General features: G+C 48.6%; 3 protein-coding genes across 23 annotated transcripts in view; 1 reads left to right on the top strand and 2 right to left on the bottom strand.

Moving 5' to 3' along the window:
- LOC116428385 (uncharacterized protein CG43867) overlaps positions 1 to 10173 on the top strand; it is a 98641-nt gene extending 88468 nt beyond the window's left edge. For 13 of the 18 annotated variants that reach the window (XM_076372429.1, XM_076372433.1, XM_076372432.1 and 10 more), the window contains 16 exons: positions 4 to 206; positions 866 to 1097; positions 1597 to 1771; positions 1861 to 2097; positions 2185 to 2476; positions 2553 to 2826; positions 2901 to 3290; positions 3380 to 3598; positions 5830 to 6122; positions 6203 to 6536; positions 6775 to 7014; positions 7093 to 7229; positions 7302 to 7431; positions 7503 to 7712; positions 7776 to 7911; positions 7986 to 10173. In XM_076372429.1, coding sequence (XP_076228544.1) covers positions 4 to 206; positions 866 to 1097; positions 1597 to 1771; positions 1861 to 2097; positions 2185 to 2476; positions 2553 to 2826; positions 2901 to 3290; positions 3380 to 3598; positions 5830 to 6122; positions 6203 to 6536; positions 6775 to 7014; positions 7093 to 7229; positions 7302 to 7431; positions 7503 to 7712; positions 7776 to 7911; positions 7986 to 8050 — 3567 coding nt within the window. In that variant the 3' untranslated portion in view covers positions 8051 to 10173. The remainder of the gene's footprint in view (positions 1 to 3; positions 207 to 865; positions 1098 to 1596; positions 1772 to 1860; positions 2098 to 2184; positions 2477 to 2552; positions 2827 to 2900; positions 3291 to 3379; positions 3599 to 5829; positions 6123 to 6202; positions 6537 to 6774; positions 7015 to 7092; positions 7230 to 7301; positions 7432 to 7502; positions 7713 to 7775; positions 7912 to 7985) is intronic. The other 5 variants (XM_076372438.1, XM_076372436.1, XM_076372435.1 and 2 more) reach the window with 5 other exon arrangements.
- Naa20A (N-alpha-acetyltransferase 20 A) lies at positions 10162 to 11410 on the bottom strand. The gene is made up of 6 exons (XM_076372441.1): positions 11206 to 11410; positions 11076 to 11100; positions 10888 to 10978; positions 10672 to 10801; positions 10458 to 10594; positions 10162 to 10378 (listed from the first exon to the last, which is right to left on the bottom strand). Exons 1-6 carry the CDS (start codon positions 11256 to 11258, stop codon positions 10293 to 10295), a joined length of 522 nt encoding a protein of 173 aa, XP_076228556.1. The 5' UTR covers positions 11259 to 11410; the 3' UTR covers positions 10162 to 10292.
- A 921-nt stretch (positions 11411 to 12331) lies between these two features.
- LOC116428396 (uncharacterized) overlaps positions 12332 to 27254 on the bottom strand; it is a 46025-nt gene continuing 31102 nt past the window's right edge. The window contains exons 3-13 of one of the 4 annotated variants that reach the window (XR_012999782.1): positions 20756 to 20850; positions 20491 to 20620; positions 19869 to 19972; positions 18782 to 18959; positions 18159 to 18402; positions 17903 to 18077; positions 17705 to 17831; positions 17449 to 17622; positions 17292 to 17374; positions 15824 to 16243; positions 12332 to 15240 (exon numbers count right to left, since the gene is read on the bottom strand). Coding sequence is in view for 2 of the 4 variants with exons in the window: in XM_031980015.2 (XP_031835875.1) it covers positions 16039 to 16243; positions 17292 to 17374; positions 17449 to 17622; positions 17705 to 17831; positions 17903 to 18077; positions 18159 to 18402; positions 18782 to 18959; positions 19869 to 19972; positions 20491 to 20620; positions 20756 to 20850 (1515 nt within the window). In the remaining 2 variants the exon portion in view is untranslated. Of the gene's footprint in view, positions 16244 to 16872; positions 16912 to 17291; positions 17375 to 17448; positions 17623 to 17704; positions 17832 to 17902; positions 18078 to 18158; positions 18403 to 18781; positions 18960 to 19868; positions 19973 to 20490; positions 20621 to 20755; positions 20851 to 27254 lie in introns of all 4 variants that reach the window. The other 3 variants (XR_012999783.1, XM_031980017.2, XM_031980015.2) reach the window with 3 other exon arrangements.

Raw genomic sequence — 27254 nt, 5'->3', positions numbered from 1 at the left:
CAGGCACCGACGAGGGCGTCGCTGTCCCTGGAGGTGGACCCCACGTTACGCAGACGATCGGAGAGCCTGGAGGGCACGCCGCAGGCGGCACCGGAAACCGTGCAGACCGCCGTCGCGGAACCGCAAGCCGGCACCAAGCACAGAAGGCATCTGTCCGCCTGCGGGACCATACAGCGCGGGATCCCGGCCACCAACATGGACTCGAGGTAGACCTTTCGCGCTTCTTCCCTCGCTTGGTTTTAACCGCTTTCGCGCGCTTCGGCCGCCTTTAACAGCTCGCGCGCGCGTGTATACCGTCGATGCGATATACACGCGTACATATACATATATATATATATATATAACAGTCGTGTAAATGTGTTTCGATTCTCCTTGGGAGGTCTCACGACGTGATAGCGGCGCCCGATCCTCGAAACTGTGGTACCCTGTAACGTCCTGAGACTTCCTGCGGGGATCTGTCAACCCGTGTACTCTCCGTTGCCACTTAATTCTCGGCGATCACCGTGCGCAACGGGTCGAAACCGATTGGAACGTTCGAACACCGACCTCGCGCACTCTGTTCGCGTTCTCCGTTGATCGCGCTCGTCGATCGCGCTCGTCGATCGCTCGATCGTCGTCGGTGAAAACGCGGAGACCTCGGTCCTACGGGATGAAACTCGAACGTCCAATCGTGCTCGAACCGACTGCAGCTTCTCTTCTCCCTTTCTCTCTTCTCTGGCCCTCTGTCTCCCGTTCGTGTCACTCTCGTTCTCTCCTCTCCGAGTTCTCGTTAGTCGACTCGACACTCCCGCCGATCGAACGCAACGCGCTGCCGCCGGTTCGACTAGTCCCGAGCTTGATGCTTGCCGTTCGTTCCCTGCTGCAGCCTTCTGTCCGAGGAGCTCGCCGCCGCGGTCGAGAACCTGGTGATGCTGCCGAACATACCCGGCGTGTCGGAGACCAGCCGGGACAGCGGCAGTTCCGAGGCGGTGCACGACTACGCCGAGATCTACACGCCCAGCAGAGAAGGGATGAATTGGTCTCAGAACGCGCAGGGTCCGAGGCCGCCGACTCCGCCGCTCCACCGGTTTCCCAGTTGGGAGGCGAAGATATACCAGGTAGAGAGGCTCTCTCCGCGATACCCCGATAGCGGAAGGGTATCGTAACGAGCGCGCGGATTCGATTCATTCAGGCTCGCCCATTCGTTCCGCCGTTAGAATACGCTCGGAGGTAATGATCTATAGCGAGGCAGTAAAGCCGGCCGGGCTATAAAAAGAGGTGTGGGTCTGCTGGTCGATAAACGAAGGGTATCGCGACGGTGGGAAAGCTAAAGCTCGATCGCAGCTATGCGGACCGCTCCTAAATTAGCTGGATTTTTCACCCGACCGCGAAAGTATGTCGACAACCGACGACTCTTCCGGTGATTTCGGTCGGTCTCGCTACTTTACTGCCTCGTTACCTCCGCGGTACACTTGTTGCCGGGAATTCTACGCGGAGAGAAACGCGACCGGCGAGTCCAAGGATTCCGGAACGAATCGGCGATAGGACGAAACGCGCGCTCGCCGGCCGTTGGCAATATCTAACGAAAGAAACCGCGGCTGCTCGCCGATTCCGTAGGTAGCCGATGGCGGGCTTGGCATCGGTCCACCGACCAACGAGGAATCCGCGCCTTCCACGATGACCAACACGACCAGCTCGTCGAAACATTCCCAGGCAACAGGACACAACTTGACCGCGCACAATTCCCAAGGCTACTGCGATATTTCGGTTCCGGTGTACGCGACGGTCAAGGGTAGGCTTCCGCTGTCTTCTTCTCCTCCCCCTCTTCGAAGAATCTCCCATGCGGTTGTTCCAGTTAGCAAAGATCTCTCCGTGTTGCAGGACGAGCGAGTCAGATCAGGTCGATGCCTTTCGGCGACAGCTCCGACGACAGCTCGGACGGCGAGGACCACCCGAACCAGACCGAGACCAACACCAGGATCACCAACAGCTCCTCGGACAACACGGACTCGTCGCTGGGCAGCGGGAGCAGTCCGTCGAAGAGCGTCAAGACCACCAGCAGCCTCAGCCCCGCCAAGAGAAGCTCCAGCGGTTCTCCCAGCAAAAGCGTGAAACGCGGTGAGCACTCGGCGTGTACACTAACTTCTTGTTCGGTCGAGAAGAGAATCGAGAGTCTAGAGCGAGTCTGAAGTCGCATCTTTGCAGATACCTCTCTGGAATCCGGCTTGTCCGAGGACTACGCGATACCTCCCGACGCCCTGAGCTCGACGTCCCTCGAGTCCAGCATGCCCAGCCTGTTGATGCGCGTTTCCGGTGAGAGCCCGAAGCGGCAGGAGTCCCTGGAGAAGACCGGCCACCTGGCGAAACTCGGCGGCAAGCTGAAAACCTGGCGGAAGCGGTGGTTCGTCTTGAAGAACGGGGTACTCACCTACTGGAAGAGTCAGAACGACGTGAACAGGAAACCTCAGGGGCAAATCGTGTTGGACGAAGTCTGCAGGTAATCCTCCGTCGAACGTCTCGCGGTCGTTGGTTAGATTGCAGGGACGATCCGTTAATTCTCCGCTCCTCGACAGGATAAACAGGGCAGAGGGCGCCGCCACGTTCGAAATCTCGACGGGTAAAAAGACTTACTACCTGACGGCGGACTGCATCGCCACGATGGAAGACTGGATCAGGGTTCTGCAGAACGTGCAAAGGCGGAACGCGACGAAACTGCTGCTCAGCAAGGAGGACAATAAGCCGACGATACAGGGCTGGCTGACAAAGGTGAAGAACGGGCACGCGAAGAAGTGCTGGTGCGTCCTGATCGGAAAAATGTTCCTTTACTTTAAGTGCCCTAACGATACGGTGAGTATTTGGAAGAGCCGCGAACTCTCCCGTTCGTCGTCGAAGAGTTCTTGACAAGTTCCGTTCGTCCTTAGAATCCTATTGGTCAAATAAACATGAGGGACGCGAGGGTGGAAGAAGTGGAGCACGTGTCCGACAGCGACAGCGAGGAAAGGGACGCCGAGTGCTCTCACGAGAGGACCATCGGCATCTTTCCCACCCACCAAGGTCCTACCTACCTACTGATGCCCCACAAACAAGACAAAGACAACTGGTTGTATCATTTGACGGTGGTTTCCGGAGGCGGGCCCAGCGCGGGGACCCAGTACGAGCAACTGGTGCAAAGACTGATGGAAACCGACGGAGACCCGAGTTGCGTACTCTGGAGACATCCGTTGTTGCTCCACACGAAAGAGAATATCACTAGTCCACTGACCAGCTTGACGTCAGAAGCCTTGCAGACCGAGGCTATCAAGCTATTCAAGGTTCAGATCAAAATACGTTTCAGTCGATTGATTGACGACGTTTTCACGTGTGCGATGAAACTCTGACGAAAGCGTTGTTGTCGATACAGGCATGTCAATTGTTCATGTCGGTGGCAGTGGAGCAAGCAGGCATAGACTACCATGTGGTACTAGCGCAAAATGCGTTGCAGCAATGTTTAGACCAGCCTGAACTGCAATCTGAATTCATCTGCGCACTGGTAAAGCAGACAAGTCGTCACACGCAACACCGTTTGGGCGTACAGGTAAAAAAGGCCGCCAGACTTGTGTCGCTGGGTACTGCGCGCGTTGTAAGTCCTGCTTATTGTTTAACAAACACTCTGAACCCTGTACCATTTTCGCAACCGACCGCGTCGAGTCGCGGAGATAATCTTTTCGGGAACGATCTCGTCTGCTCCGTTTGTCGTCTATGATATCTGTTGGCTTCGAACCGGCGTATCTCTCCGTTCGACCGGAGCGTACGCTCGTTCGACGCTCCCAGACGTTCCAGAGAAATTCCGTTCGTTCGAGCGACGATCGCGCGCCGATTTTGATTCCGTGTCGAAGAAATGGTACATCGGGTTGACGCTTAGTCAAGTATTATACGAATAATCTCGTTGACGTAGAACGGTGAACTGTTTCCGTTTTGGTTTTGTTGTGTCTTTCCCTTTGTTTTCTGTTTCTCGAGGAGACTAACTCTGACATTAATCGCAACAGCTCTGTCGTTCGTTTGTTCGTTCGTTCGCTCGCGAACCATAATAATAATAATAATAATAATAATAATAATACTTGACGAAGTTCTTTTAACAAATGAGAAAAAGATTTTTAGTTTTAACATTCATTCACATTTCATTTTCATTTGCTGCTTTACGTGTGCTCTTCCTAGGCTACTCTTGAATCGCATGCGTTTACATCATTCTTCGTTTTATCATTTGTTCTGTTCTTAGACGAGAGCGTCCTGTTCACTTTCATTTATTTTTTTTTTCTTTTCGTTTCTTTCTTATTCTCTTTTTCCTTTTTTTTTGTTCTTTCTTTGGCGTTTTCAGTTTCCACATCGTTAGATTTCTCTTTCTCGTTTTTTTCTATTTTTTTTTTTGACGTTACTTTTCAATTGATTGCGTACTTTTCAATATTTATACATGAATACCCGATCACCTTACCCCGACGACAACCCTATCATGTGAGCCGAACATATTTCGACAATTCATTTTCCTCTCATGCCGAAGCGAAGTGAAGAGAAAAAAATGAAAGACAAAAGATATCGATAACGTCGTACGTGTCCATTCATCGATCATTCATCGATCATTCATCGACGCATCGATCACGCGGCCACGCGCCCCGGGTTTTTTGCGATCGAGTGCGATGCTTTTGAAACGAAACGGTGATGACAACAAACGGTCCGCGGTATACCTACTACATATATATATGTATATGTATGTATATGTATATGTATATGTATATACACACACATATATGTATATATATACACACGTCCTTGTCAAAATACGTTCTGCGGCACACACACTTGCAGAATGGTATGTTGGTGTACATAAAAAACCACACACAGAAAAACATCTTTTTATAGATTGATTTTTTCTTTCTGTTTCCGTACCGTTTTTTTGCTGACTAGCTGATTACGATATTTCTCTGTTTGAATGCTGCTTAGAGAACTTAGTCGTTTTGATCATGCCGGTCTCTCTCATGTAAGACGGTCTACTTAAGTGAACCACGAAAAGCTAGAATCCTTGCAGATTCGAACGTGTCCGTCGTAGAGAGTGCGATCGCGCGAGACCTCGCGACGATCGCGAACTCGATCATAAATGCTGGTGCTGCTGCAGTCGCATTACGTAGCTTCGCAAAACGAGAGGGGGACGAAAGGAGAGAAAAAAAACAAAGCAAAAAAAAAAACAGTGGTCGTGAAAGAACGGACGCGACCGCAGGAGGAAAGACGATTTGCAAGAAACGCGTCTCGTTCGTTCACGTCGAACGGCCACACGTAGAATCGGACGCGAGAACACGGGGAATCGAGCAACGCTTCTCTCATCCACATACGTTTCTTTACGATTCATTCGGATTGTCGACGGTCCATGCGTTTTTTCGTTGTTCTTCTACGTATACATATTTTTTTTTATCCTTTTTTTCTGTGATTAACACACATGGAGAATTGATGCGTTTAACGGTCCGATTTCGATTGCTTCACATTTACTAACAGACGTAACGACGTAACAGTATCACGAGAGAGCGCGGGGAACCTTTCGTTTCCCGCTCTGTTGAATGAACGAGAGAATGATACACGATAACGAGAACGATTCCACCTCGAACTGGAATCGTTCCTCTTAACGATCGACGAAACTGATGAATCCCAAAGGTACAGAGAGGAACGACGAACCGATTCCGTGTACGAAGGCACAGTGGTGCGCGCGGTGGTTATCTTAAATGAAAAAAAAAAAAATAAAAAATAAATAAAAAAAATAAAGAGAACGTAGTAGATTAGGTCTGGTTGAATCCAGGGATATAGTAGTATGCCAGCATACCATTGCAGCAGCTCCTTCTCTGCGCCACGCAATCGCTGTTCACCTGCGATACGCAAAGTCCCGCGGCAAATGGCAGCGGTGAAAATGCGGACGCGCAATCGACGGCCTCCACTTCTCACAGTCCTCCGCTCACGCAGGGCCATTCTACGTCTACGATTCTGGACTGCAAAACTAACCCCGCCCAGTACGTTCTTATCCAGGGATGGCAGCTGCTCGCCCTCGCCGTCTCGCTCTTCCTACCCAGGAACAATCGGCTACTCTGGTACCTGAAGTTACACTTGCAGAGAAACGCGGACACCAAGTGAGTCTTCCTCTCGATCGCCTCCATCGTTTCTACACTCTTTCTCCTTTGAAATTAAATTGATTTCCTGTGCCTGTTAGGACGGAGTGCGGCAAGTACGCGGCTTACTGCGAGAGAGCTCTGGAGAGAACGCTGCAGAACGGCGGGAGGGAGGTGAAACCCTCCAGAATGGAGGTCCTCTCGATACTGATGAAGAACCCCTATCATCACTCTCTGCCGCACGCGATACCGGTCCATTTTTTAAACGGCACCTACCAGGTGGTCAGCTTCGACGGCAGCACCACGATCGAGGAGTTCCTGAACACTCTGAACCAGGAGATCGGCTGTCGGGACGTCCATCAGTCCGGTTTCACGTTGTTCAGCGACGACCCGATTGAAAAGGACCTCGAGCACTTCATCGATCTCCAGGCGAAGGTAGTATTCGACGAGACGTTCCATATTCTATGTATATAAAAGCGCCTTTTGTCTTTTGTCTTTTGTCTTTTGTCTTTTGTGAGAATTGCGAGCTGGAGCGAACGAAGTAATAGAGAGAGTATTGAGAGAGTATCGCGAGTCTTTAATTATAAGTTAAAATTAAGCTTGAAATTTACTTTAAACCTTGCCCTTGATTCGTTAGAAATCCTACAGTACGTTTACCGATTTCTCTCCGCAGCTGTGCGACATCATCTCCAAGTGGGAGACAGCGCTGAGGGAGAAGGGCTCCGGGAAGTTCGAGAACACGAGGGTGATACAGCTGACGTACAAGTCGAGATGCTACTGGCGTCAAGCGGCTAAAATGGAGACCGACCGGGAGAGACTTCTCCTGTGCTACCAAGTGAACCAGCAGGTCGTGCAGGGCAAGTTTCCGGTGAACCGTGAGCTCGCTTTCGAGCTAGCCTCGTTGATGGCTCAGGTAGCTAACGAAGGATCGCGGCTTTCGCCTTTCCACCTTTCACGGAATCACGCGACACGTTTCCCATGAATCTTGCAGATCGATTTCGGCGAGTATAACAACGACAAGGCGCGAGGCAGCGGGCCCGGCAGCAATCCGCATCATCTGGTTCTCCAGGCGCTGGACAAGTTCTACCCGGTTCGGTACCGGACGAACATCACTGCCGACCAGTTGAGGCAAGTAGACGAGGAGAGGCGAGAGGTAAATCGTGCGAGCTTCTTCGAATAACAGCTAATCTTTCGGCGCAGGGAACTGCAAGAGAGACTGCAAGAGAAATGGATCGGCTTAAAGGGTCGTAGCGTACTAGACTGTGTTCGTATATATTTGACATGCACCAGAAAGTGGCCTTTCTTTGGAGCTACACTTTACCAAGCGAAGGTGAGATCTATATATATGTAGAGAGAGAGAGATGACAGTGAACACTAGGACTGAACGCATTCGTTTCGCAGTTGAAGCAAGCCGAACCGATCACCGTGTGGATAGCGGTTTCAGAGGACAGCGTGACGTTGTTGGAGCTGCAGACGATGGCGGTCATGTGTCGCTACAATTATGCGAACATCGTTACGTTCGGCGGGTGTCTGGACGACTTCATGCTCGTCGCCTGCCCCGACGAAGGCGCCGCGGAACAGAAACTGCTGTTCGCTCTTTCAAAGCCCAAGGTATGCTGTTTCGCGGCACCTTTTTTTGCGCTTCACGAGTTAAGGTTCGTTCGCTGTTCGCAGATTTTGGAAATAACGCTGTTAATCGCCGACTACATGAATGCCTTGGGACACGCCCTACCGGGTACGCCGCAGATGAACACGTTGACCCGCAACGGATCCCACAGATCGATCAAATCCACTCTCAGACCTACCACTGGTTCGTACAATCGCATATCCTCGTACGCGTCCGTGATTTACCATGACTCGTTAACCGAACGATAATCGAATTAGGTTCAAGCTGTCTTCCAACGCAACCGGATATCTTGAAGTCGACGCCAGATCACCAAAGACCTTAAAAAGACTGGTCTCAATCCGATTCGGTAAGAGAAGCAAGTAAACGTGGCAGTTGGTTCGTGAAAGTCTGATCCTGCCAAGGCACTAAACTTTATACTCGAAGGGTACTACGCGTTCTGTATCATAAGAATCTTCGCGAAGAAACGATGCGAACACCGGATCACGCGCAACAGCTTGCGCTGTAGTTAACTTTAGTTGCGTATTCTTCTTCTTCTTCTTCTTCTTCTTCTTCGTCTTCTTCTTCTTTTGTCTTTCGTTTTTTGTTCTCTTGTGTAAATGAAAACCGATGCTTACCAGAGAGAGAGAGACGTACGTATATACTTGTAAATATCCGACAGCATGCGAGACACGGATCCACGTGCACACACGTACACGCATACATAAAAAACACGGATATACTCGCACGCGCTCTGTGGTTCACGTTACACGACCGTCAAACGTGGGTGACTGAAAATCAATCGAAGAACGATCCGCAAACACTGCCTAAAAGTAACATTTAGAATGTCTAAAGTTACATCGAATAGTTTCGTTTCGGGGAAGCTGAAGCGTCACGCTGAGTCTTTTTGCTACCGTATTTATATACCAAATTCGAAACGTGTTTAGCGTTAGATGAAACTTACGTAAAAGGAAAGGAAAGAAGCGGTGTATCTCTCACATACTATGTATATAATTAATCGGAGTTAACATGGATGTTTAGAAGTCTAGCGAGAACGGACGATGCAGCCGGATACCCTTTGTTTCACACGCAAGAATACGCATCGAAAGAGAAGAGTCTTGAATTCTTGCCAAATCGACTGCAACATATTGAACAAAAAAGAACGCACGCGATCGTTGTTACTGAGAAGATGAGTGTGCAATGGTTTGTTTTTTCTTTAGTGACGATTTCTTTCGAACGCAAGACGCACGGTAGACACGGGAAAACTGTACCTACCGTCGCTGTAGATTCTACGTTTCGATTATGAATTGTATGATACGCGAATAGTTGTTTCGTTTCGTTACGAAGCCCCCCGCCCCCCGCCCCCTCCTCCGACACACACGAACACACCCTTACATTTTACGTCTCCGAATATTGTGTAATCTGAATCGTTAGAACGAGATCGGTATTGGACAGTAAGTACAGACAGTATTGAAACGTTAAATCTCATTGAAGCTCAATCGAATATGGGTGAAAGCTCTGTTTTAAATGGAAAACGACAAACGGAACAAGTTACGTAACGATTATATTATTTTGATAACAACTAGTCTCTGATATTTTCTATTTATTTAACGTCTAAGCGAATAAGTTCGTTTTATATAAGGACACGACCAAATAGATGTAATGGGAACGCAATTTTCTTTGACGATTAGTATCGTTCCTGCGTAATTGTATGTGCAACACATCAACAATTTTCTACTAATCGACACGGTGTGATCCCGTTAATAACTATAGAAGTTTTGTACGCGCTTGACGTGTCCTACGTAACTAGCAAATGTCTTCCTTCTCTTTAGTAACCAGAAATAAATAAAGCAAAGTTGAATGTAGGGCTTTCGTGCAATATTGTACAAGACTTCTATATAATTTTTGTAATTCCTGGGATAGGCTGAGTATGACTGTGCCTCTCTGAGCAGAATAGACAAAGTAAATTTTATGCACGGCTTTGTTTAGCGCATCGAAGAATTTATATAAAAAGAGAAAAAGAAAATGTGAAACGATCGAACCTCAGATTACTGGGAGCAGTACAAAGATATGCAAGAACGACATTTTGTCTTTAATTTTTATAATACGCAATTATAAGAAAGAAAAAAGAATGCTACTATTTCAGGTGCGTAGCACCTTTGTATTATGATGCAGTAAAGTCACTGGTTCTGTAAATATCACGTTAGGTTTAAGTATCGTAATTATAGTAGAGATCGAGAGAGAAGGAAACGGGCAGCTGATGATAAAAGTTAACAATCGTTATAGAAATTTCCTGCGATCGTCTTGGGCTGTCTGCGGTTATTCTACTGAGCCTACCACACCCCATATTTCTATTTATTATTTATTCGCATAAAATGACGCATAAAAAGCGCGAGCGGTGTACGGCGAGAAAAGCATTGTACTATTGTACAGAACAAGAAATAAACTGCTCGGATCTGCATTTTAAGAGATTATTTATTCACTTTGGGAATCATATACTTCGCCGCAATAATAATATATCGTGTATGTTTTCAAGCGTGTCCTTTATTTCACATCGATGCCTCCAATAAATATTTTTATATATATATTCACTCTACTTCTTCCGGAGTTACCGGATGCGTCAGCGGTATCACCGATTTTTTCTTCACGTCTCTGGAAAGTGCCTTTCTCATATCTGAAGAGGATACGCGAAATATTAATTACCAATGTCAAATACGATACACAGTGTAGCACTGTATCAAATAATTTTATACCAAAAGCATTTTCATCCGGATCCCCGTTATAATATTCCAGAACAGTCCTGTATACGATATATCCCAGTTGCTGGTACATCTTGATGGCTACCTTGTTACTGACTCTGACAAAAAGATCCACAAAATACGCTTGTTTTCTGAAACAAAATATATTTAGCAATCCTTTGAAATAATAAGACATCGATCGTTGTGTCGAAATCTCTGTTGAACTCACTTTTCTGAAACTTCTTCCAAAACTTTAATGAGCATTGCAGCTAGGCCTAATCTTCTATAATTAGAAGAGACAGTGAGAGCAGTTATGTGACCATGCCAATTCTCTCTGTATCCTTCTGCCTTTCCCATAACTTTGACAGTTTCAAATTAAGTAAACACCTAAGTTCTAAAATTTCATTTCATTCGTACATTTTCGAGTAAAAGGAATGAAACTTACTATAACCCATAATTTCTCCACTCGGTGATTCTGCTACTTGAAAATATTCTGGCCAATGGGCCAGATAATGTGTATAAAAAGTAAGTCCATACTACAAAAGAAATATAAGGAAAATTCTAGAACAATATCTTACAGTAATAACTATATAGAAATTTTGTCGTTTACGTTTAAAAGTACTTAAAGGATACTGTCTCCGTAAGAGGATCTAAGTTACTGTAAAAAAAAAAACAACATTATTTAAAAAAACGTTACCTTATCGTATTTATGTCTAGGTTAAGAACATTGTTGATCTCTTTCCGGAGATATTTTATAACTTACACGAGGTTAAACTTAAACAAATCGTTGCACGTAAAAGGTCTAAGCGTCGTCATGCTTTGCGAGTTTAATTTAAGTGTAAGAGGAACAAAGAAGCAGACGAATAACGCCGCAATTAAACAAACATACACCTGCCAAATCTTGATTAATTTCAATTGCACAGTAGGTTGATAGATTCATCGCAGGTGGCACCACTATTTCCTAACTTGTGACTACATTTCTCAGTTAGTCTGTTACTAAAACCTGCGCTATTGACTGGTAGCGCCATCCGTGGCGAATGCCTCAAACTGGTAGACAAACGTTACCGATGCGGCAATTCACGCGGAGTGACGTGTTTTATTCAATATAATTGTTTATAATGATTACTAATATATAACGTTACCAGCCTCTAGGACAGCCTGTTTCCCAAATTCCTATTGGCTACAACTATCTCAGTGCTTCTCATTGCTATTTATTCAACCATGACGTTTTAGATTATGGCTATAGGCGCCATCTATGCAGTAACCCCTGAAACTTCTAGCCAAATAGTATCAGCTTGATTTCACTAGATGGCGCAGCCACCTATTCTATGGCTTTCCCCAGGCGTGAGCCATGGGTTCTCTAGCGGATTCCATGGGTTCCTCTGGTGGGTTCTATGGGGAACTCGATGAGGTTCCATGGGGTACTCTATGGGGTTCCATGGGTTTCTCTAGGTGGTTCCATGGGGGTCTCGATGGGGTTCCATGGGTTTCTGTAGGTGATTCCATGGGTTTCTGGGCTCAAAATGAGGAACCTCATACATCAAAAGCTCAAAAGCTCTCGTGCAGTGCAGCTCATACTTAAAGCTCTTGATTTTCGAGTTTTCAGCCTTTTAACTCTCCTCCCGAAATAGCTCAAAAGCTCGCAAGCTCACTTGCCGTGTGGCTCAAACTAAATAAGCTCTCTAATTTCGAAGTGTACGATACTTACGAGATACCGTTGAAAACTGGCTGCACGGAACATGTTACCGCCCTCCTTTTCAGACTCTTTTTAATTCGGTACTTTCCAAGAAATTCTCATCGGCGATAAACAGAAACTTAAAGAAGACAGTTTACACTATAAAAAGAACTGAAAGATGGGCAAGGGTGAATAAACAGTCTGAAACGCAAAGGATCTTTTACCGTTCGTTTTTATTAACTTGCAAAATTACCTTAGTTGTCTACTCATGCACAGATAAAATATATAAATAAAAATGTAGGTAAATGGTGAACGTGAGTTTATTAATTGGAGACTGCGAAAGCATGCGTGCGCAAGTTCAAGCCACGAACTTTGACGTCGGGGATCCCGAGCGCGTGTCCCACGAAAAATACTAGCTTTCCTTCTCCCCCGGTCGGGGATCGGAAGATCGGGACACGCGAAGAATCGTGGCGCGCGGACACGCTCGACTCGTCTTGTCACGTAACAGATCGCTAGAGAACAGTGATAAACCTATTATAGAGTAATGAATAAATATAACAATCGAAAAAACATGGCCAAATGCAATGACGAATAACCAGACACGTTCCTTTTTTTGTTCCTCGCCCGTTATCGCGACACGCCTCGAACGACCCTTCCCCGTCCTCGCCGATGCGTCGAACGCCGCCTCGGAACGCGCCTCAACGTGTCGCGACGAGGACTCCTACGAAGAGATATGCACATATATTATATATACATATACGTTATGTATATAGTAAAAAAAAAAAAGTATCGTAACGGACTATATAAAAGATACAGTTGTAAAGTGTTAATAGTTTTACATCTTTGGACAGTCAACAAAAGCGATCATTCGCGAACGGTGGCTCCGCGACCGGTTCGCGTGTCGCCGCGGATAGAAAACATTTCAGTTCGCCGAGTCCGATTCCGCGGAGGATACTCTTCGGATACCTGTTGTTTCTCGCGCCAACTCCGAACCAACTAAAAGTCGTCTTCCCTGATCCGATGACCGAGTCGCCGACGTGAACGAGGATTCTTTCGTTGATTGGCATCGATACTTGGCGAACGCCGGTCAACCCGATAAACGATTCGAACGAATGATTCGTAAAACAACAGCTGGGCTCGTGCAATCAACTGAACAGGTACTCAAACAGCAACAAGAACAACGCCGGTCTCGGTGTTCGCCAAGCATCGATCCGGAGCACCGTCTTGGAGCGAACGTTTCATCCTGGGACACGTTCCGGCGAATGAGATTCGAGAGTACCGATCCTCTACGATCCATTCTGTATCCGAGTACTTGAAATCACCCGGAGATCGGTCGAATCGACACGAATCGAGGAGAGTAACGAGAGAGGAAAGCGACAGAAGGCAACGGAGGAAAGATAAAACGATTCTGTTAGGAGGAATTTCAGCGTCGAGCTTCGCTTCTCGTGTCCCAGAATGAAACGTCCTTCACGACAAGGAAGTTGTCGCCCGCGATTCATCGTTAATCAACAAACAACACGAAACGGATGTCTAAACTAAGCCACCCCCCCGCCCCCAAGTCTCGTGGTGATTTTTTACGTGAATTATAGCACACATTTCGACTAGAGTAATATCATATACGCGCTTTCAAATGAAATCTCGAAGACGAAAGTAATATGTACAGGGATTCCAGCAGTCTTGGCGGCTCGAACGGATCAACCGATACAATGCGATTCGGCGCCGCGGTGCGTTCGTCCGAATACAAAGTGCGCGCTCACCGGCCGGAAATCAATTGGCTGCCGTCCGATCGTTCGAGCGAATCATTATTCAATATAACAACAAGACATAGAATTCACGCAGAAATAAAATCTCACGAGCAATCAATTTAACAGTAACAATCAAGGGCTCGCCACGAGATGCGTCGAAAATTAACAGAGCAATGCGCGACTCCCGTGATCGAATTCGTGTTCCATCGTCGAGTCGGACCGCGTTTCGGAGAGCCCTGCGCGCCGTGGCGGTACGTGTTCGGCATACCGTCTCGCCGCGCCGCTTTCCGATCGTTCCGCGCGACGAACGTCGCAGTGTTCCCGTGACAACAACAAAATTCCTAGAAAATCAGCATGTCCGTTCGGAGAACAAGATCCGCCGTGATACATCTTCCCCGGCGACGATCGAGGGAAACGCGAGAACCTCGCCGATCTCGGACCGATCACAAACGAAAAGAATCCAATCGACTACGCGCGCTCGGAACCGCGCTGTTCCCGGGACACGATCAAACAACTTCAACGCGGTTTACAAAAGAATTCCTCGGTCGGACCCATTCCGATACTTAACGCTACAACTACCGAGTTTATTTCGAGAATTGAAAGAGCAATCGAATCAATCCGCGCGTCGATCACCGAGAGAATTGTCTTCGAGAAATCGGAAATTTAGCGATTCCCAACGATCTAGTAGTTCTAGCGTTAACAAGTCCCGGTAACCCGCTTTTCGCGAGGGAATCCCACGGGAAACTTCCCGGTTTCGAAACGAGGTGAAAGAGCGCTTGGAAATTCCCTGTTCCCTCCCCCAGCTTCCTCGTGCAGCTTCGCTGTTCGGACAACGGAACACGTTGTATCTTTGGCTTGTTTATCGTAACCATCACCCGTCCCCAGACTCGCAGAAATGAAACGGCGAAAGCTCGCGAAATGCATAGGTCGCATTGTCGGGAGAAACGAGGACACCCGCGTACGAGTAGTCTCTGCAGTGTCTCTGTAGCCGGGATAAACTCAATTGGCCGCCGCGAACTCGCCTGTCCCATCGCTGAATCGTTCGTGAATCGAGAGCAACTTCTCGCCTAATTCGGCAGGAATTCAGGGCAGTCGCTGGATTCGCTCAGAAACAAACGTTACAGCAGGTCGAGCAGCCAATTGACTTTACCATCGATTACAAGCGAATACTTTTACTCGGTACGATCCTTCCATCGGTTTCGCGCGTGCAGATACGGCCGCGGTGTAATACTATGGTTTACAAGACGATTACAGAGGGCAAGAGATATTCCCCAACATCTTCGATCAGCGCGATTTCCAGTTGCTGCCGCCTGGAGCCTGTCGACTCCCTCTCGTTCCCAAGACGCTGTGTCTAGCGAAGATCCGTCCTTCGTTTCCTCTAAAAAATAACATCCTTTGGGCTAGAAAAAAGGTACGCTTCGCGAATTACACGAAAGAGAGAGGGGATCCCGTCCGAACGGAGGACGATTCACGCGGCCTCGCGTCCCTCGGGAGCACGGCTGCAGCAATCGAAGCAATCGGGCCGCGGCTTCGAAGTTGACTCTTACGTTAAGTAAAAATAAGGGTCCGTGATTTGCTGTGTCTATTTACAACGTGGAGTACACAGTATGCATTAGGTTCTCGTGTAAGGATCGGGCAACGACACTTTTCACACGAGTCGTGGGTTGGCCTGATTCTTCCTCGTCCGTTCTTCTTTAGTTACGGATCGATTCGGTGACGTTGAACCTTCCCCCGATTTAGCGGAGGATCACTGAACGCTTCCGGAGACACGGATCTATCTTTAGACGCGGCCCGGAGACTTCTCCGATTGTCTGGCTGAAACGCCTCTAGACAGCTCCGTTCGAGTGGCACTTTCGTACTTCGCCACGGCGATTCCGATCATCACCGAATGGATTCGTATCCGATTCGATACTGCCGCGACATTGTCCACCGATCCGGGAATCCTGTTCACTGTCACTTACATCGTTTCCAGAGTCACTCGGAGAACCGCGTCTTTTCGTCTTCCATCTGTTTAGCTCCCGTCGTCTATGCACTACAGGAAAAACTTTGCTCCTTTCCGCTCCTTAAAGTCGATCCTCTCTTCAGCCATCCTCGAAGGAATGCTGATTACTTCCCCGCTAACACGTTCAGCTTTCCGTTAAGTTACAATTGAAATTCCCCCGGGACGAAAGGGCGATCAGTTGTCGCTCTCGGCGTAATCGTCGCTGTCGCCGCTGTCGTAGTACTGATTTCTGGACTGATGAACGGACTCCGACGAATTGATCGCTGATTGGTCGTCGAGGTAGTCCTGGTGCTCGGCGTTCTGGAGCAGATCCACCGATTCACCGTCCAGTATATCCAGGTTCTGGGAGAACACGTCCTCCGACATGGAATCGTAAGACCTGCGGACCGACAAGCACGTTAGTTCCGTTGAGCGTTTTTCCCGGGCGTTGGTCAACTTTCTATAGGCCAAGCGGTCTCGTTGGGCTATAGACGAGTCACAGCACTCTACAATGCAAAATACTCGCGAGCATTCGGCAAATTACGGCGGGGACGATGAATATTCCGCCGTAAAATGTCGAGGACTCGATTAGTCGGTTACAAACGATGCAACTTAAAATCAGTTCGCTCAGCTGAACCGTAATCGGTTGAAACTAACTTGCAGCAACGAAAAGGATAAAATCGAAGAACGATGAATGGGGTGACGTCTATGTTTCGTCGAACATTTGAGAAACTATTACAGGTTTATTAGTATCTCGATCGCGTTTCATTCAGTGCACTCTGATTGCTGAAGAAAGGCTCGATCGTCACGGAATTAATACAGAAATACCGAACAATGCAGATCTTCGAAGAAACTCAACGACCCGACTCAAGAATCCAACTGATAAACATGTTCGCGACCAAAGAAAATAAATGAAAAAAGAAGAAGAAGAAGAAGAAAAAGAAGAAGAAGAAGCAGTTAGCTGACTTTCTATTAATGCGTCACGCATTCACGTGCATCATACCATGCATTTCTGTGTTCTTTACTTACTGAGCTGCAGATGATGGTTACATTTCATCATCACACAGCCTGCAACAAACGCATAGATCGCACCATTGTCATTACGGTCGTGGTACACAGAGGTAGTGAAATTGTTAGATCCCCCGGGATAAGGGCAATACTGTCTACCTAATACGGCAAAGCATGCCAGAATTCGGAAGCTATGAGTTCCGTTTCATAGCTCGGTTCAAAGCAAGAACTTCCTACAAGTGAGATCGGTTCATCTATCGCTCGTCAAAGACTTTTCGTTCTTTTCCGTGAGCATCGAAGACTATTTTCATTTGAAACTGATCGTCGGAACGATATTCTACTAACGACTGAAGAGAAACGATGACGATGGCATCGTGAGACAAGGGTAATGTATAGATGAACCGTGGATGTATTCTACGCCGCGTTACGCCGGTACTCACATCTGTTCGTTCTGTTCGTTACCACTCTCTTCGGCTACCAGCATCTCGTACTCCTCGGCTGCGAATCGGTCCCAGTCCGACAGCTGCTCGACAGAAGATTATAATAAAATATCGACTAAACTATCGAATCAACGATCAACAAGGATAATGTCCTCACCTCGTGGCCATCAGGGTCGTGCTCCCTCGCGGACGCGAATGGATCCCTCTGCTCGTGATCCAGGTACTTCTCCAGATTGAAGAACGTGTCGAAGAATATCGACGTCATCTTGCATCTCTTCAAGTCGCTCAGCGATATCTTCCCAGGCGTCGCCGGCTTGATCATGTCCAGCATCTGCGCGAAATTCATCGGAAATCAGAGCAACGATCAGCACGTCCTAACTATGGACAAGATCAGTAACATTCCGAATAGCTACCTGACAAAGACAATCCTCGAACGGCAGCGTCTCCAATCCGATCGCCTCCATGCGGTGCAGCTGCTCCTCGTAAAAGTACTCCAGCTCGTACATTGATAAGTAGCCGTCGCCGTCGAGGTCCATACACCTATCGCCGATCGTAAATAAGTTCGCCATCGGGAAAACAAAGAAAAGCGTTCGAGGAATCGGAGGTCCTACCTAAACCAATACTCGATCGCGGTGGGATGATTCTTGTCCTCCTCGCTGAGCAAGAACCACACGAACTCCGTGTAGCTCATCTTGTCCTGGGGCTGCTGCACTCCGTTCCCGCTTTTCACGCCTCCCCTTGTCACGGCGCCGCTGAATATTCTCGCGATCATCCGCTTCGACAGGGCTGCGCGAAGCAAGCAATTTTATTCGACGATCGCTCGAGAAACGGAAAACGGGAGAGCTGTCTCTCGGGGAAGGGCCTCACCGTGATCGTTGTGCTTCGTCAGGTCCTTCTTATCGATGAAGAGATCGTGATCCCGGTCCAGCTCCCAGAATTTACAGTAGATCACGTAGAAGTGCTCGTAGCTGAAGTACGCGGTGACTTGGTTGATGTCCTCCTCGTGCTCGAGGACCGCGATCACCGACAATAAGTTGCTCCTCCTCAGCTCCGCCACGGAGATCCTGCCGCTCCAGCTGCGGTTCACGCAGTAGAATATCCTGGCGATCACCTGGTACACCAAGATAACATTTCTCAAATCTTCCACGTTCTCAGTGAAATCTGTCGGACGACGTCTCGGACGGACAGCGGAAACGGAATCGACAGGACTGTAGAAGCTGATCGCTTCGAAGACAAACGCGAGTATCGCGCACTCGGCGAATTCGAGTGCAAAATCGACAACAAATTAAAAACTCAGGCATCCTCTGGTGCTAGCAACACGCGAGCGATCGCGATAATTGCTCGAGGCGATCGCCTTGAATAATTCAAGACGATCTCTCGTTGCGTAAACCGCCGCCGACGGGATTTTTCCGTCTGTTCCGCGGCGCGTCCGAGGGAAGCGTGTTTCGCCGCGGAAACCCTGGCAAATATTTATCGCGCGGAATACGGACCGTGTGTACGTAGCGCGAATGGAACTCAGTGGCCTCTTTCAGGAAAGTTAAACCGGGATGAGTCTCGACCACGTCCTGCACCAGCGGGATCAGATCCTCGGGGAGTATGTTGTTCCTCAGGCCGCGGGTGGTGATTCTGATGAATTTGCTGGCCGCGTCGTGGTGGGTGTTCGACATTCTGTAAACGACATACCGATCTTTTCACGTTCGTTCGATTCGCGCCGGTTCTCATTGGGACTGCTGATTAATCGAGCCTCCGTTTGTTTTCTCGCGGGAATTATAAGGCTGCGTGTACTGATCTTTTTATTGACTTGTGTTCTAATCTTCTTATCGTGATATCTAGTTATTCTATAGACTCTTAACGCTGAGACTATCGAACAATTAGCGTTTCTAAAGAAGGAACCGGGAACCTTTTCAATCGTTAGATCCAATGTTAACACTAGAACTACTGAGCATTTAATACTATTAATATGCAATTTCTATAAAAATTGTAACAATAAATTATCTTCAGTTTCTTCGGACATTCATTATAGCACTCTAGTGAAACTATTTGTTTTTAAAATCATTTCAAATATTCAATGCTTTAAAGATATCAATAACTGCTAAAAATCGAAACCAGTCATTTTGACTGGTACGGTAGTTCTAGTGTTAAGTTCCGGTGTCTGGATTGAACCTTGAACCTCTTCGAGAAGAATTTTGGAAACAGAAACGATTCGAATCTCCAGCTGCGTTCTACACGGTTGCGCGGAGACAAAAGAGGATAAGAATAATTGCGAACGCGTTATAAATGCGCGGACATGCGTATTCTCGAAGAGGCTAACGTCTTTATTACACCGTGTAAGAGAATGCTACGTGGAGGGCGATAAACTCTAGGAGAAAAAAGGTTGTGCAAGTTATTTATGACTGGAGCTAATAGATAGAACGGGAGACATCTTGGTTCCTCAAGGTTCCTCCGCCACGAATCGCGTCGCTCGCTCTCCTCGTGTGTTTTATCGCCGTTTTACGGTACGAATAAAATTCCGACGTGTCACGCATCGCGAGTATCGCGCCCGGGGAAGGGGATTTTCGTCTGGACGCTGGTACGTACTCCTTCCAGAAATCGAGGAAGGCGTTCATCTCTACGTAGCCGGTCTGATCGCCGCCAGCTGCCAGGAAGAGCGGCACTTTCCAGTAAAGCGGCAAATCGCACGCCTGCAACGATAAATCGGTCGGAATCAAACTTATGATCGCACTGCTGATTCGATGCTTTCGTGGCCTGGAAGGCTCTAGCTGTTCGAGGCTTTCGAGGAAATCGTAAGAAACCGTAACATCAACGGGAACACGGAATCGCGTCTGAATCCCGTACGAAACGTCCACTTCTGGTTTCTCTAATCGTCCGGACGATCGATTCGAGATAACTAATTGAGTCGCTCTGGAACCAATGGAGTCGAGAAAACGGAAATTGAGGAAATTAATGCTTCGGTTTCTGAAATGATTATTCGCCGTATTCGGAAGCTATATAAAGGACTTTCTGGCTTAGAGAAGACAACCGAAGACTCGATTATCAATACGGTTTTGAAGCTCGGCAAAGGTAGCTTGCTAACAAAAACTTTCCAACTCTCGACTTGCCCCCGAAAGCCTCGAATAACTGACACCTTGACTTATTCATCGACGAAAGCAGTGTCCGTAAATGTTGTCCGAGTTTGGACGCAACTGCTGGGTCTGCTTACCTTGGTGATAGCGTGAAATTGGGCTCGAGAGGCGCGATGGCCCGGCAAGGACTGGAACGCAGCGGTAATTTTCGCGACGGTCGCCTCCACTTGAGACAATGACAACGGTTTCCCGCCGGGGAAGTAAAATCTGCAAGCGTAAAAAGGGGGATCCCGTGATCAGCGTGCTCCATCGTCCAACGATCGGGCTCCGAAGCATCTCCCGGCTGCGCCCTCGACGCGTAACGCGACGAAGGCGAGCGTAGGGGTTGAAAGTAACGTTTACCTCGGTATGTGGACGTTCCTGTTCGCTTTCACGTGCCTCTGTAGCGTCGTGTGGGGCGGCAGATTCTTCTGCTGGCTCTTGTCTTTCGCGTACGTCTGGAACCAACGAAACGTTCAAGAGAAATCGGATGGAAATACAATTTCAAAGATCCCTCGTAGAGTGGTAAAACCAATCAACGACGAGAGAGCATGCACTTCGAACGCGAGACAAACCTACCGTGTATCTAAAGAAAAAACCGAAACGAAGACTCGCGTGTTTATCCGAACAATAAACGATCAACGTTGGAAGACTTATTCTAGCTTTTCAGGTGAAGGGTACTCGTCGAACAAGGTCAACTAACCAGTTCATTCAAAACCTCTCTCGACGAAAACAACGCGCGTCCGCCTATGGGCGAAGCGCGTTGCGAAAACGCGAGACAATAAAAACATTATAGGCTAATGGTATTCAGCCGCGTCGATTCCGCGAGCGTTAACGGTGTCGAAGATCCGCGGGGAGCAGCGTCGCTGGCAAAAGGTCTCTTTATTGTCTTAAGGTTACAGAGATTCGGTTCGGCGAAAGGGTAACGAGGGATCTCGAGGATGCGACGGGCCCCGCCGCGATTTTTCGCGCGGCGAAGGCGGAGATCGATCGTCCGGCGCGGACGCGATCGTAGGCTCGCCTCCGAGGCCGGCGTGGAAGTGTTTTCTAGGTGTCGGCGCACCAAGGACACGGCATCCTGTTACGCGACTGCGTCGCGAAGGATCCGAAGAATGCAAAGGGGCCGGGCGTACGCGGCTAATGCATCGCCGCGCCTTGCGCCTTGCGCCCGTGTGACTCCGGTTACATCACCGGGCCGCAGCTATGCCGAGGAAAACCTATCCACGTGTTAATTGCCGACGCTTGTGCGTCGATACCCGGCGGAAACGATCGCGGCTCTTGTCACGCGGCGTTTACCCGCGTGTCCCTGCGCGCCGGGCCTCGAGAAAGTGTTGCCGGTGTGTTACGCGTTTGATAGGTTCGCAGGTATCCGAGGTGTCTTCGAGATTCGCGTGTTCGAGGCTGAACTTAATGTATTGACCCTTGAGGGAGCAATGCCGCCACAGAAGAGATGACAGTTTAATTACTGGGTCAACTGTCGCGTGTACGACGAGAATCATTTTATTATTTTTATCACTGTGGATTCGTTTCCGTTAAAGGATACCAGAGCTACCGTGAAAATGACTGGTTTCGATTGGTATATTGAAAACATCGAATATTCGAAATGATCTTCAAAGTAAATGGTTTCACTGGAATGCTATGATGAATGTCTGAGAAAACTGAAGATAATGTGATACAATTGTTATAAGGATTACGTATTATTCGTATAAAATGCTCGGCAGTTCTAGCTTTAACGGTAGCAGCTAGGTTTCTAGACTAAATTCGGAAGCAGTCGCTCGCGAAAAGTCTAGGACGCAGCCATTCGACGAAGAGTCGCCGAAGCTGTTGGTCTCAGTACTTGACGAGTGAATGCAGTGGGTTCCAAGCGCTATCGCAAAATATTCCCGACTCGCTTTACGAGTTTCTTATATCCTGCATAATCAACGGAATGAACCCGAAGCAGCGCACGAACAGTGCACTCGAATTAACATGGAGTCGCTGAATGATTAAAGGGGAATTCCCCGGGTTTTAGGAAGCGATCGATAACGCTGCCCCAGGAGTTTAAGAGCTCGGCAGCGTGCCTCATCTTTGTCTCGAGACAAAGGACCCCGAAATCTCAATCTTCGGTTTGTTCCTTAAAAGACAGCAATTCCTGGAGAAAGGTGTACAGCGGAAGCCCGACGGTTCCAATCTCTCTCCGCCGCAGAAACGAGGAGCGAGCGAGCGACGGGAATAGAAACGGGTAACGGCGGTGTACCCGATATTAAGAGGAGAAACGGCGAGCGATAATAAAAATAGCGTCGCGACTACTTCGAGAGCTTCCATTTGGGGAGGAAAATCAATAATGCATTCCATTCTGCCGGGTGAAAATAAGGCAATGCCCGTCGGAGCCACTGACCGATAACTCGGAGGAGACTCGGGATCAAATAGATCAAGTAGACGACTCGCTGCCAGCCGACTGCCGATCAATCCTCGAGAGTTATCGAGCTAGCTGCGAACCTTTCGGTTCGTCGAATCGAGAATTTTCTTCCGGCGAACACGCCATTAGAAAGCTTCGTTACTCGAACGTGGCATCCCCTAAATTGCATCGTAACTCTACGCTACTCTTCAACGGAGTCTTATTAACGCTAGAACTGCCAGGTCAAAGCGAAGCCGGTTGAGATCTTAATAAATTCGTGCTCGTAGCTTTTACAAGGAAATTTTCAAACGACCGTTTAACTGCTCGGTGGCTCTAGCGTTAGACTCAAAGATTACCGATTCGAAAAACCTGATCCCCTATTTGTTAACACTTCTACTCTCAAGAGGATTGCATCGGTATGCAGAAAATGGTTCTGACAGACAAAAGTGCGCCGGGACTAAACGAGGAAGACGCAATCTCCCGACTTATCGAGCAGCTACGATCGCGCGGATACGTTACGAAACTCCGGAACAGATCGAATCTGCGCCGCGTGACATTGGAATAGATTGCACGCTAGCAGAACCAGGCCTCGCAATTATTGTGGCCTCTGTTTGGCACGGTCCGCTGCGTGACACACGGGATACCGTCAATCAGCGTCCCAATTGACATCACGAATTCGACTGCGCCTCTCGATCGGGCTCCGCTCTGCCAAGGGCCGGCGATACTAAATTCTTGACCTTCGACCAGCTTCCGTATTTCCATTTCGACTCGCCCGAGCCTGTTTGCATCCCCTATCGGCTGCTCGAGAGGCTCAATCGAAGCGCTGACCGTTTAATGAGCTTTTTTAGAGCGGTCGCGTTTAATACAACGGGGATATCGATTCCAGACGCAAATGGCCGACGGTTTTCCGAATATTTAGCGTTCAAGTCGTCCCAGAAGTTTCCTAATTTCATCCCGACAACCGTGGACAACTACTTTTCCTCGAACACCGACGTTCTCTCGGCGTCGACCGATTCGGATCGGCAATTCCTCGATCTTTTCGATCGCTCCGGCAATTTGCAGACGCTCTTCCTGGTTCCGCGGCTCGAATGCAGCGTCCCAGACGCGAGACTTTCCTTCTCGATCCGCTTTGCAGCCGTAAGCGGCTACGGAGCCGCGTTCCAAGGCGACACAGTCGACGTCCTTTTAAAATCTAGCACGACATCCAATATGGAACGGCTACAATGAGTCAGGCCGCGCAGATATGCCGCGAGAACGGTTTCTCGCCGTTAACCTCAAGGGCGACGCGCCGCGCGTTTTCCTATTTTCCCGCGCGCAGATCTGCTCGCCGATCTCACGCCGCGTTTCTCCGCTACGGTTTCGTCGTGCGGGAATCTTCAATGAGGATCGTTGGACCTGGTAGAATCGCCGATTCGAACGGATCGTTTCGAATGTACGAGCTTCACTGAATTTTTCCATGTTCCGATGTAGAACGAACGTCTCGGGGAAGACGGGAAACTGTCATCTCGAGGAACAAAGAGTTCCTTTGTAAATATAAATGAACATTCTCGACGAGAGAAACGCAAAATGAATGGGAACGAAAGCCAAACGCGTCACAATCGCGAAACGCGCAGGAGCTTTTGGATTAACCGAGCGTTGTCTGAATAAGGTACTGCGTCCATTTTCAGTTCCACTATCGTGGAACAAGACGGCTATCGAAATGGCCACTGTCGGATGCTGTAATTCGCTGTGTTCGAGTCGTTTCGAGGAATACCGGGACCTTGCGTCGACCGAACACACCAGCGAGGAGTGTAACGTTACGTTATGGGATCGCGTGTCGTTTAATCCGAGCGTGACGATAAAGCGAACCCTGATGCCTGTTCCACTTATGGTCACGGTGGTCCTCGGGGTCCCTTTATTCCTCCGCCCGAGGCCGGGCGACGTTGATCGCGACGAAAACCGAGCGTGAGTCAGCACCGGGCAAACAACAAGACCGTTTCTGCGCCTTCGTTCCTCCCCCTCGATTAGCTTAATTGAGACCCCGAGTTCCTTCGGACGCAGAACTGCGTCTTTCCTTCCAGGGAACGTCTCCGGGCCGTGTCGTCTTTGCCGTAATAAGCGAGAAATGTCTGAGAACAGAGACAGCACGGCCGCAGGATACAAAGGGCGAGGAGATTTTCATTGAAACTCGCGTCAAAGGACAGTCGGCGAAAAGAATATGGCGAACCGAGGCTTTCCGGTACCGAGCATCAATCGAATACTTGTATCTTTAACGATGTTCGATTCTTCATCGAAAAGTTGAAGTTACCGATACTCGTAGAGTTCAATATTTTATTCCAAGCGTTTCAACCAGTTGGCGAAGCTATCGATTGACAGTAAATGCGAAAATAAGTGAGAACCAACATGTATACAAGTCGAGACGCATCGGTAAGTTGTCGAGACGGTAAGTGGTTGTAAATACTATGTAGCTTGGCTTGTTTTCGTCTTTAGAATCGTGCGCCCCGAAGAGTTCAGAGCGTTTTCCTAGATGCAACCAGTGTCTGCGCATCTTCGACTCCTAACCAAGTGAACTGCAATTGCGAAACATTGGGAGAACTCTCCTACATCCGAAAGCCTCGATTCACCGTAACCTTTTCGGTCGTGGAAGCATCATATCTGCGATCAAAGGACGATCGAAGAAAGGCAGCAGAACAAAGGCTTCATAATTGATGAACAAAGAAGAAGATGAAGAAGAGGAGTGGAAGATCCCGAAGTGTTTTGGATCAGATCGGTCGACGGTAGGTGGACGCGATCGGCGATGCTGCACGCATGGGCGAACATCGACGTTTCCCCATAAGACGCGTGAATTTTCATTGTAAAACGGACCCTAGGTTGTCGAGCGTGCTCGGTTTTATTCACGTCTCACCGGCAACGGAACACGAGAGAGGTGGTCTTGAGCGGTGGCCGCGGAATCGATGCAGCAGCTTCTGCACTCGTTGCATCCATAAATATCCGCGTGTTCCTCTCGGTTCCCGGTGGCCGAGGCATCCCCCTATCCGGGGAATTCTGCTGTTTCAATTGTTCGTGTTTCGTTGCTCCCGCTTCCTACCGAACCCGATCTTCTTTCGCCACTTGGGCACGAAATTCTATTAAGCGAGTGACCCACTAGGGCAGCTTTGATCACGGTTGCGCTTGCACGCTAACGTTGCCTCTACTCTATTTTCCGAGGCGCGAATGGACGAATATTTTCGAGGAACGACAGGGTAAGCTGCACGATAAAGATCTAAACTAAAGATACTAAACTGTGCTGCACTTAACCGAATAATCTGTTTCTGGTTCAGATTCCCAGCTGGTAGGTCAAGAAAGTATCCGCTCCCGAAAGAGGACAACACTCTTCTGCGCGATGTCGAGATAAAACGCAGTCCGGGTCACGATAAAAACGCGGCGACCGTTTAAATAACAATAGCGCGGCCAAGCCCGCGCATTGTTCGCGGCGTCGTCCCGGGATCATGTCTTATCACCGGTGTGCGCTACGTGCGACCCGATCTTCGGATCCCCGAAGAGGAGCCGCCGATCGAGATTGCACGTTTCCTTCTCGATGCACGGTATCCGGATCACGTTGCGAGTACGTGGACGCGTTACCGTGGCCGTCCAAGCGTGAAGAAACGAGCCGAGCGTCGAACAGGCCGGCCGGATAGACGACGAAACGATTTTACGCGCGATCGGCGCCGCCAAAGCAAACGACGCCCGGCGAATCGATGGCGAACGTGAAAAGTAATCCCGGGTCACGGAGACCGTCGCGACGGTGGATGCACTCGGCGGAACAGCCGCGTCCGTGTCCGGGGCGGAGGGACGCGGCGCGATAATGCCTTTTGGCAGCCACGTGTCTCCCGGTGTGCTCCGCTCCGTTCTGGCCCCGGTCCAGAGCCACTTCCAAACTAACCGCGAAGTCGCTTTCTTTAAACGGCCGATCGCGGAACCCGCGTCTCACGGTTTATTCGATCGCTACGCGGAAAACCTCGCGCGCCTCCTCGAGCGGAATACTTTCTTCGCGTTGCTAGGGGACATCCGAACGACGCGACGCGAAGAGAATATCGTAAAGGAATTCGCGTATTGGGGAATAGGAAACGTGAATGGATGCTTCAGGTACCGAATGGAGGATGCAACTGTCGATCGATTGTTTCTGATGGGAGATACGGGAGAAGGTGTACGGTTTCATGTTAAGAGCTGACGCTCGTTCGTATACAGCGGCTTTAATTGATTAACAGTGGAATCACTGTCAAGATTGTTTCGATTGTTTTGTTTCGTAATTATTGCTATCTTAGAAGCATTGAGTACTTGAAATGATCTTGAAAATAAATAGCTTCGTTTGAGTACTATGATGAGTTTCTGAAGAAACCGAAGGTAATCTATTGTTACAATTTTGATAGGGATTACGTGTTAAGCGTGTTGAATGCTCGGTAGTTCTAGTGTTGAACATCCTTGCTTAGAAAGCAAATTCTGCTGCAGTTTAGCTATCTTCTCTCG

This window comes from Nomia melanderi, chromosome 12, assembly GCF_051020985.1.
Source record: "Nomia melanderi isolate GNS246 chromosome 12, iyNomMela1, whole genome shotgun sequence".
In the NCBI taxonomy this organism is placed as follows: Eukaryota; Metazoa; Arthropoda; class Insecta; order Hymenoptera; family Halictidae; genus Nomia; species Nomia melanderi.
Note: the sequence above shows the minus strand (reverse complement) of the source record. Positions and strands in the feature narration are given on the sequence as shown.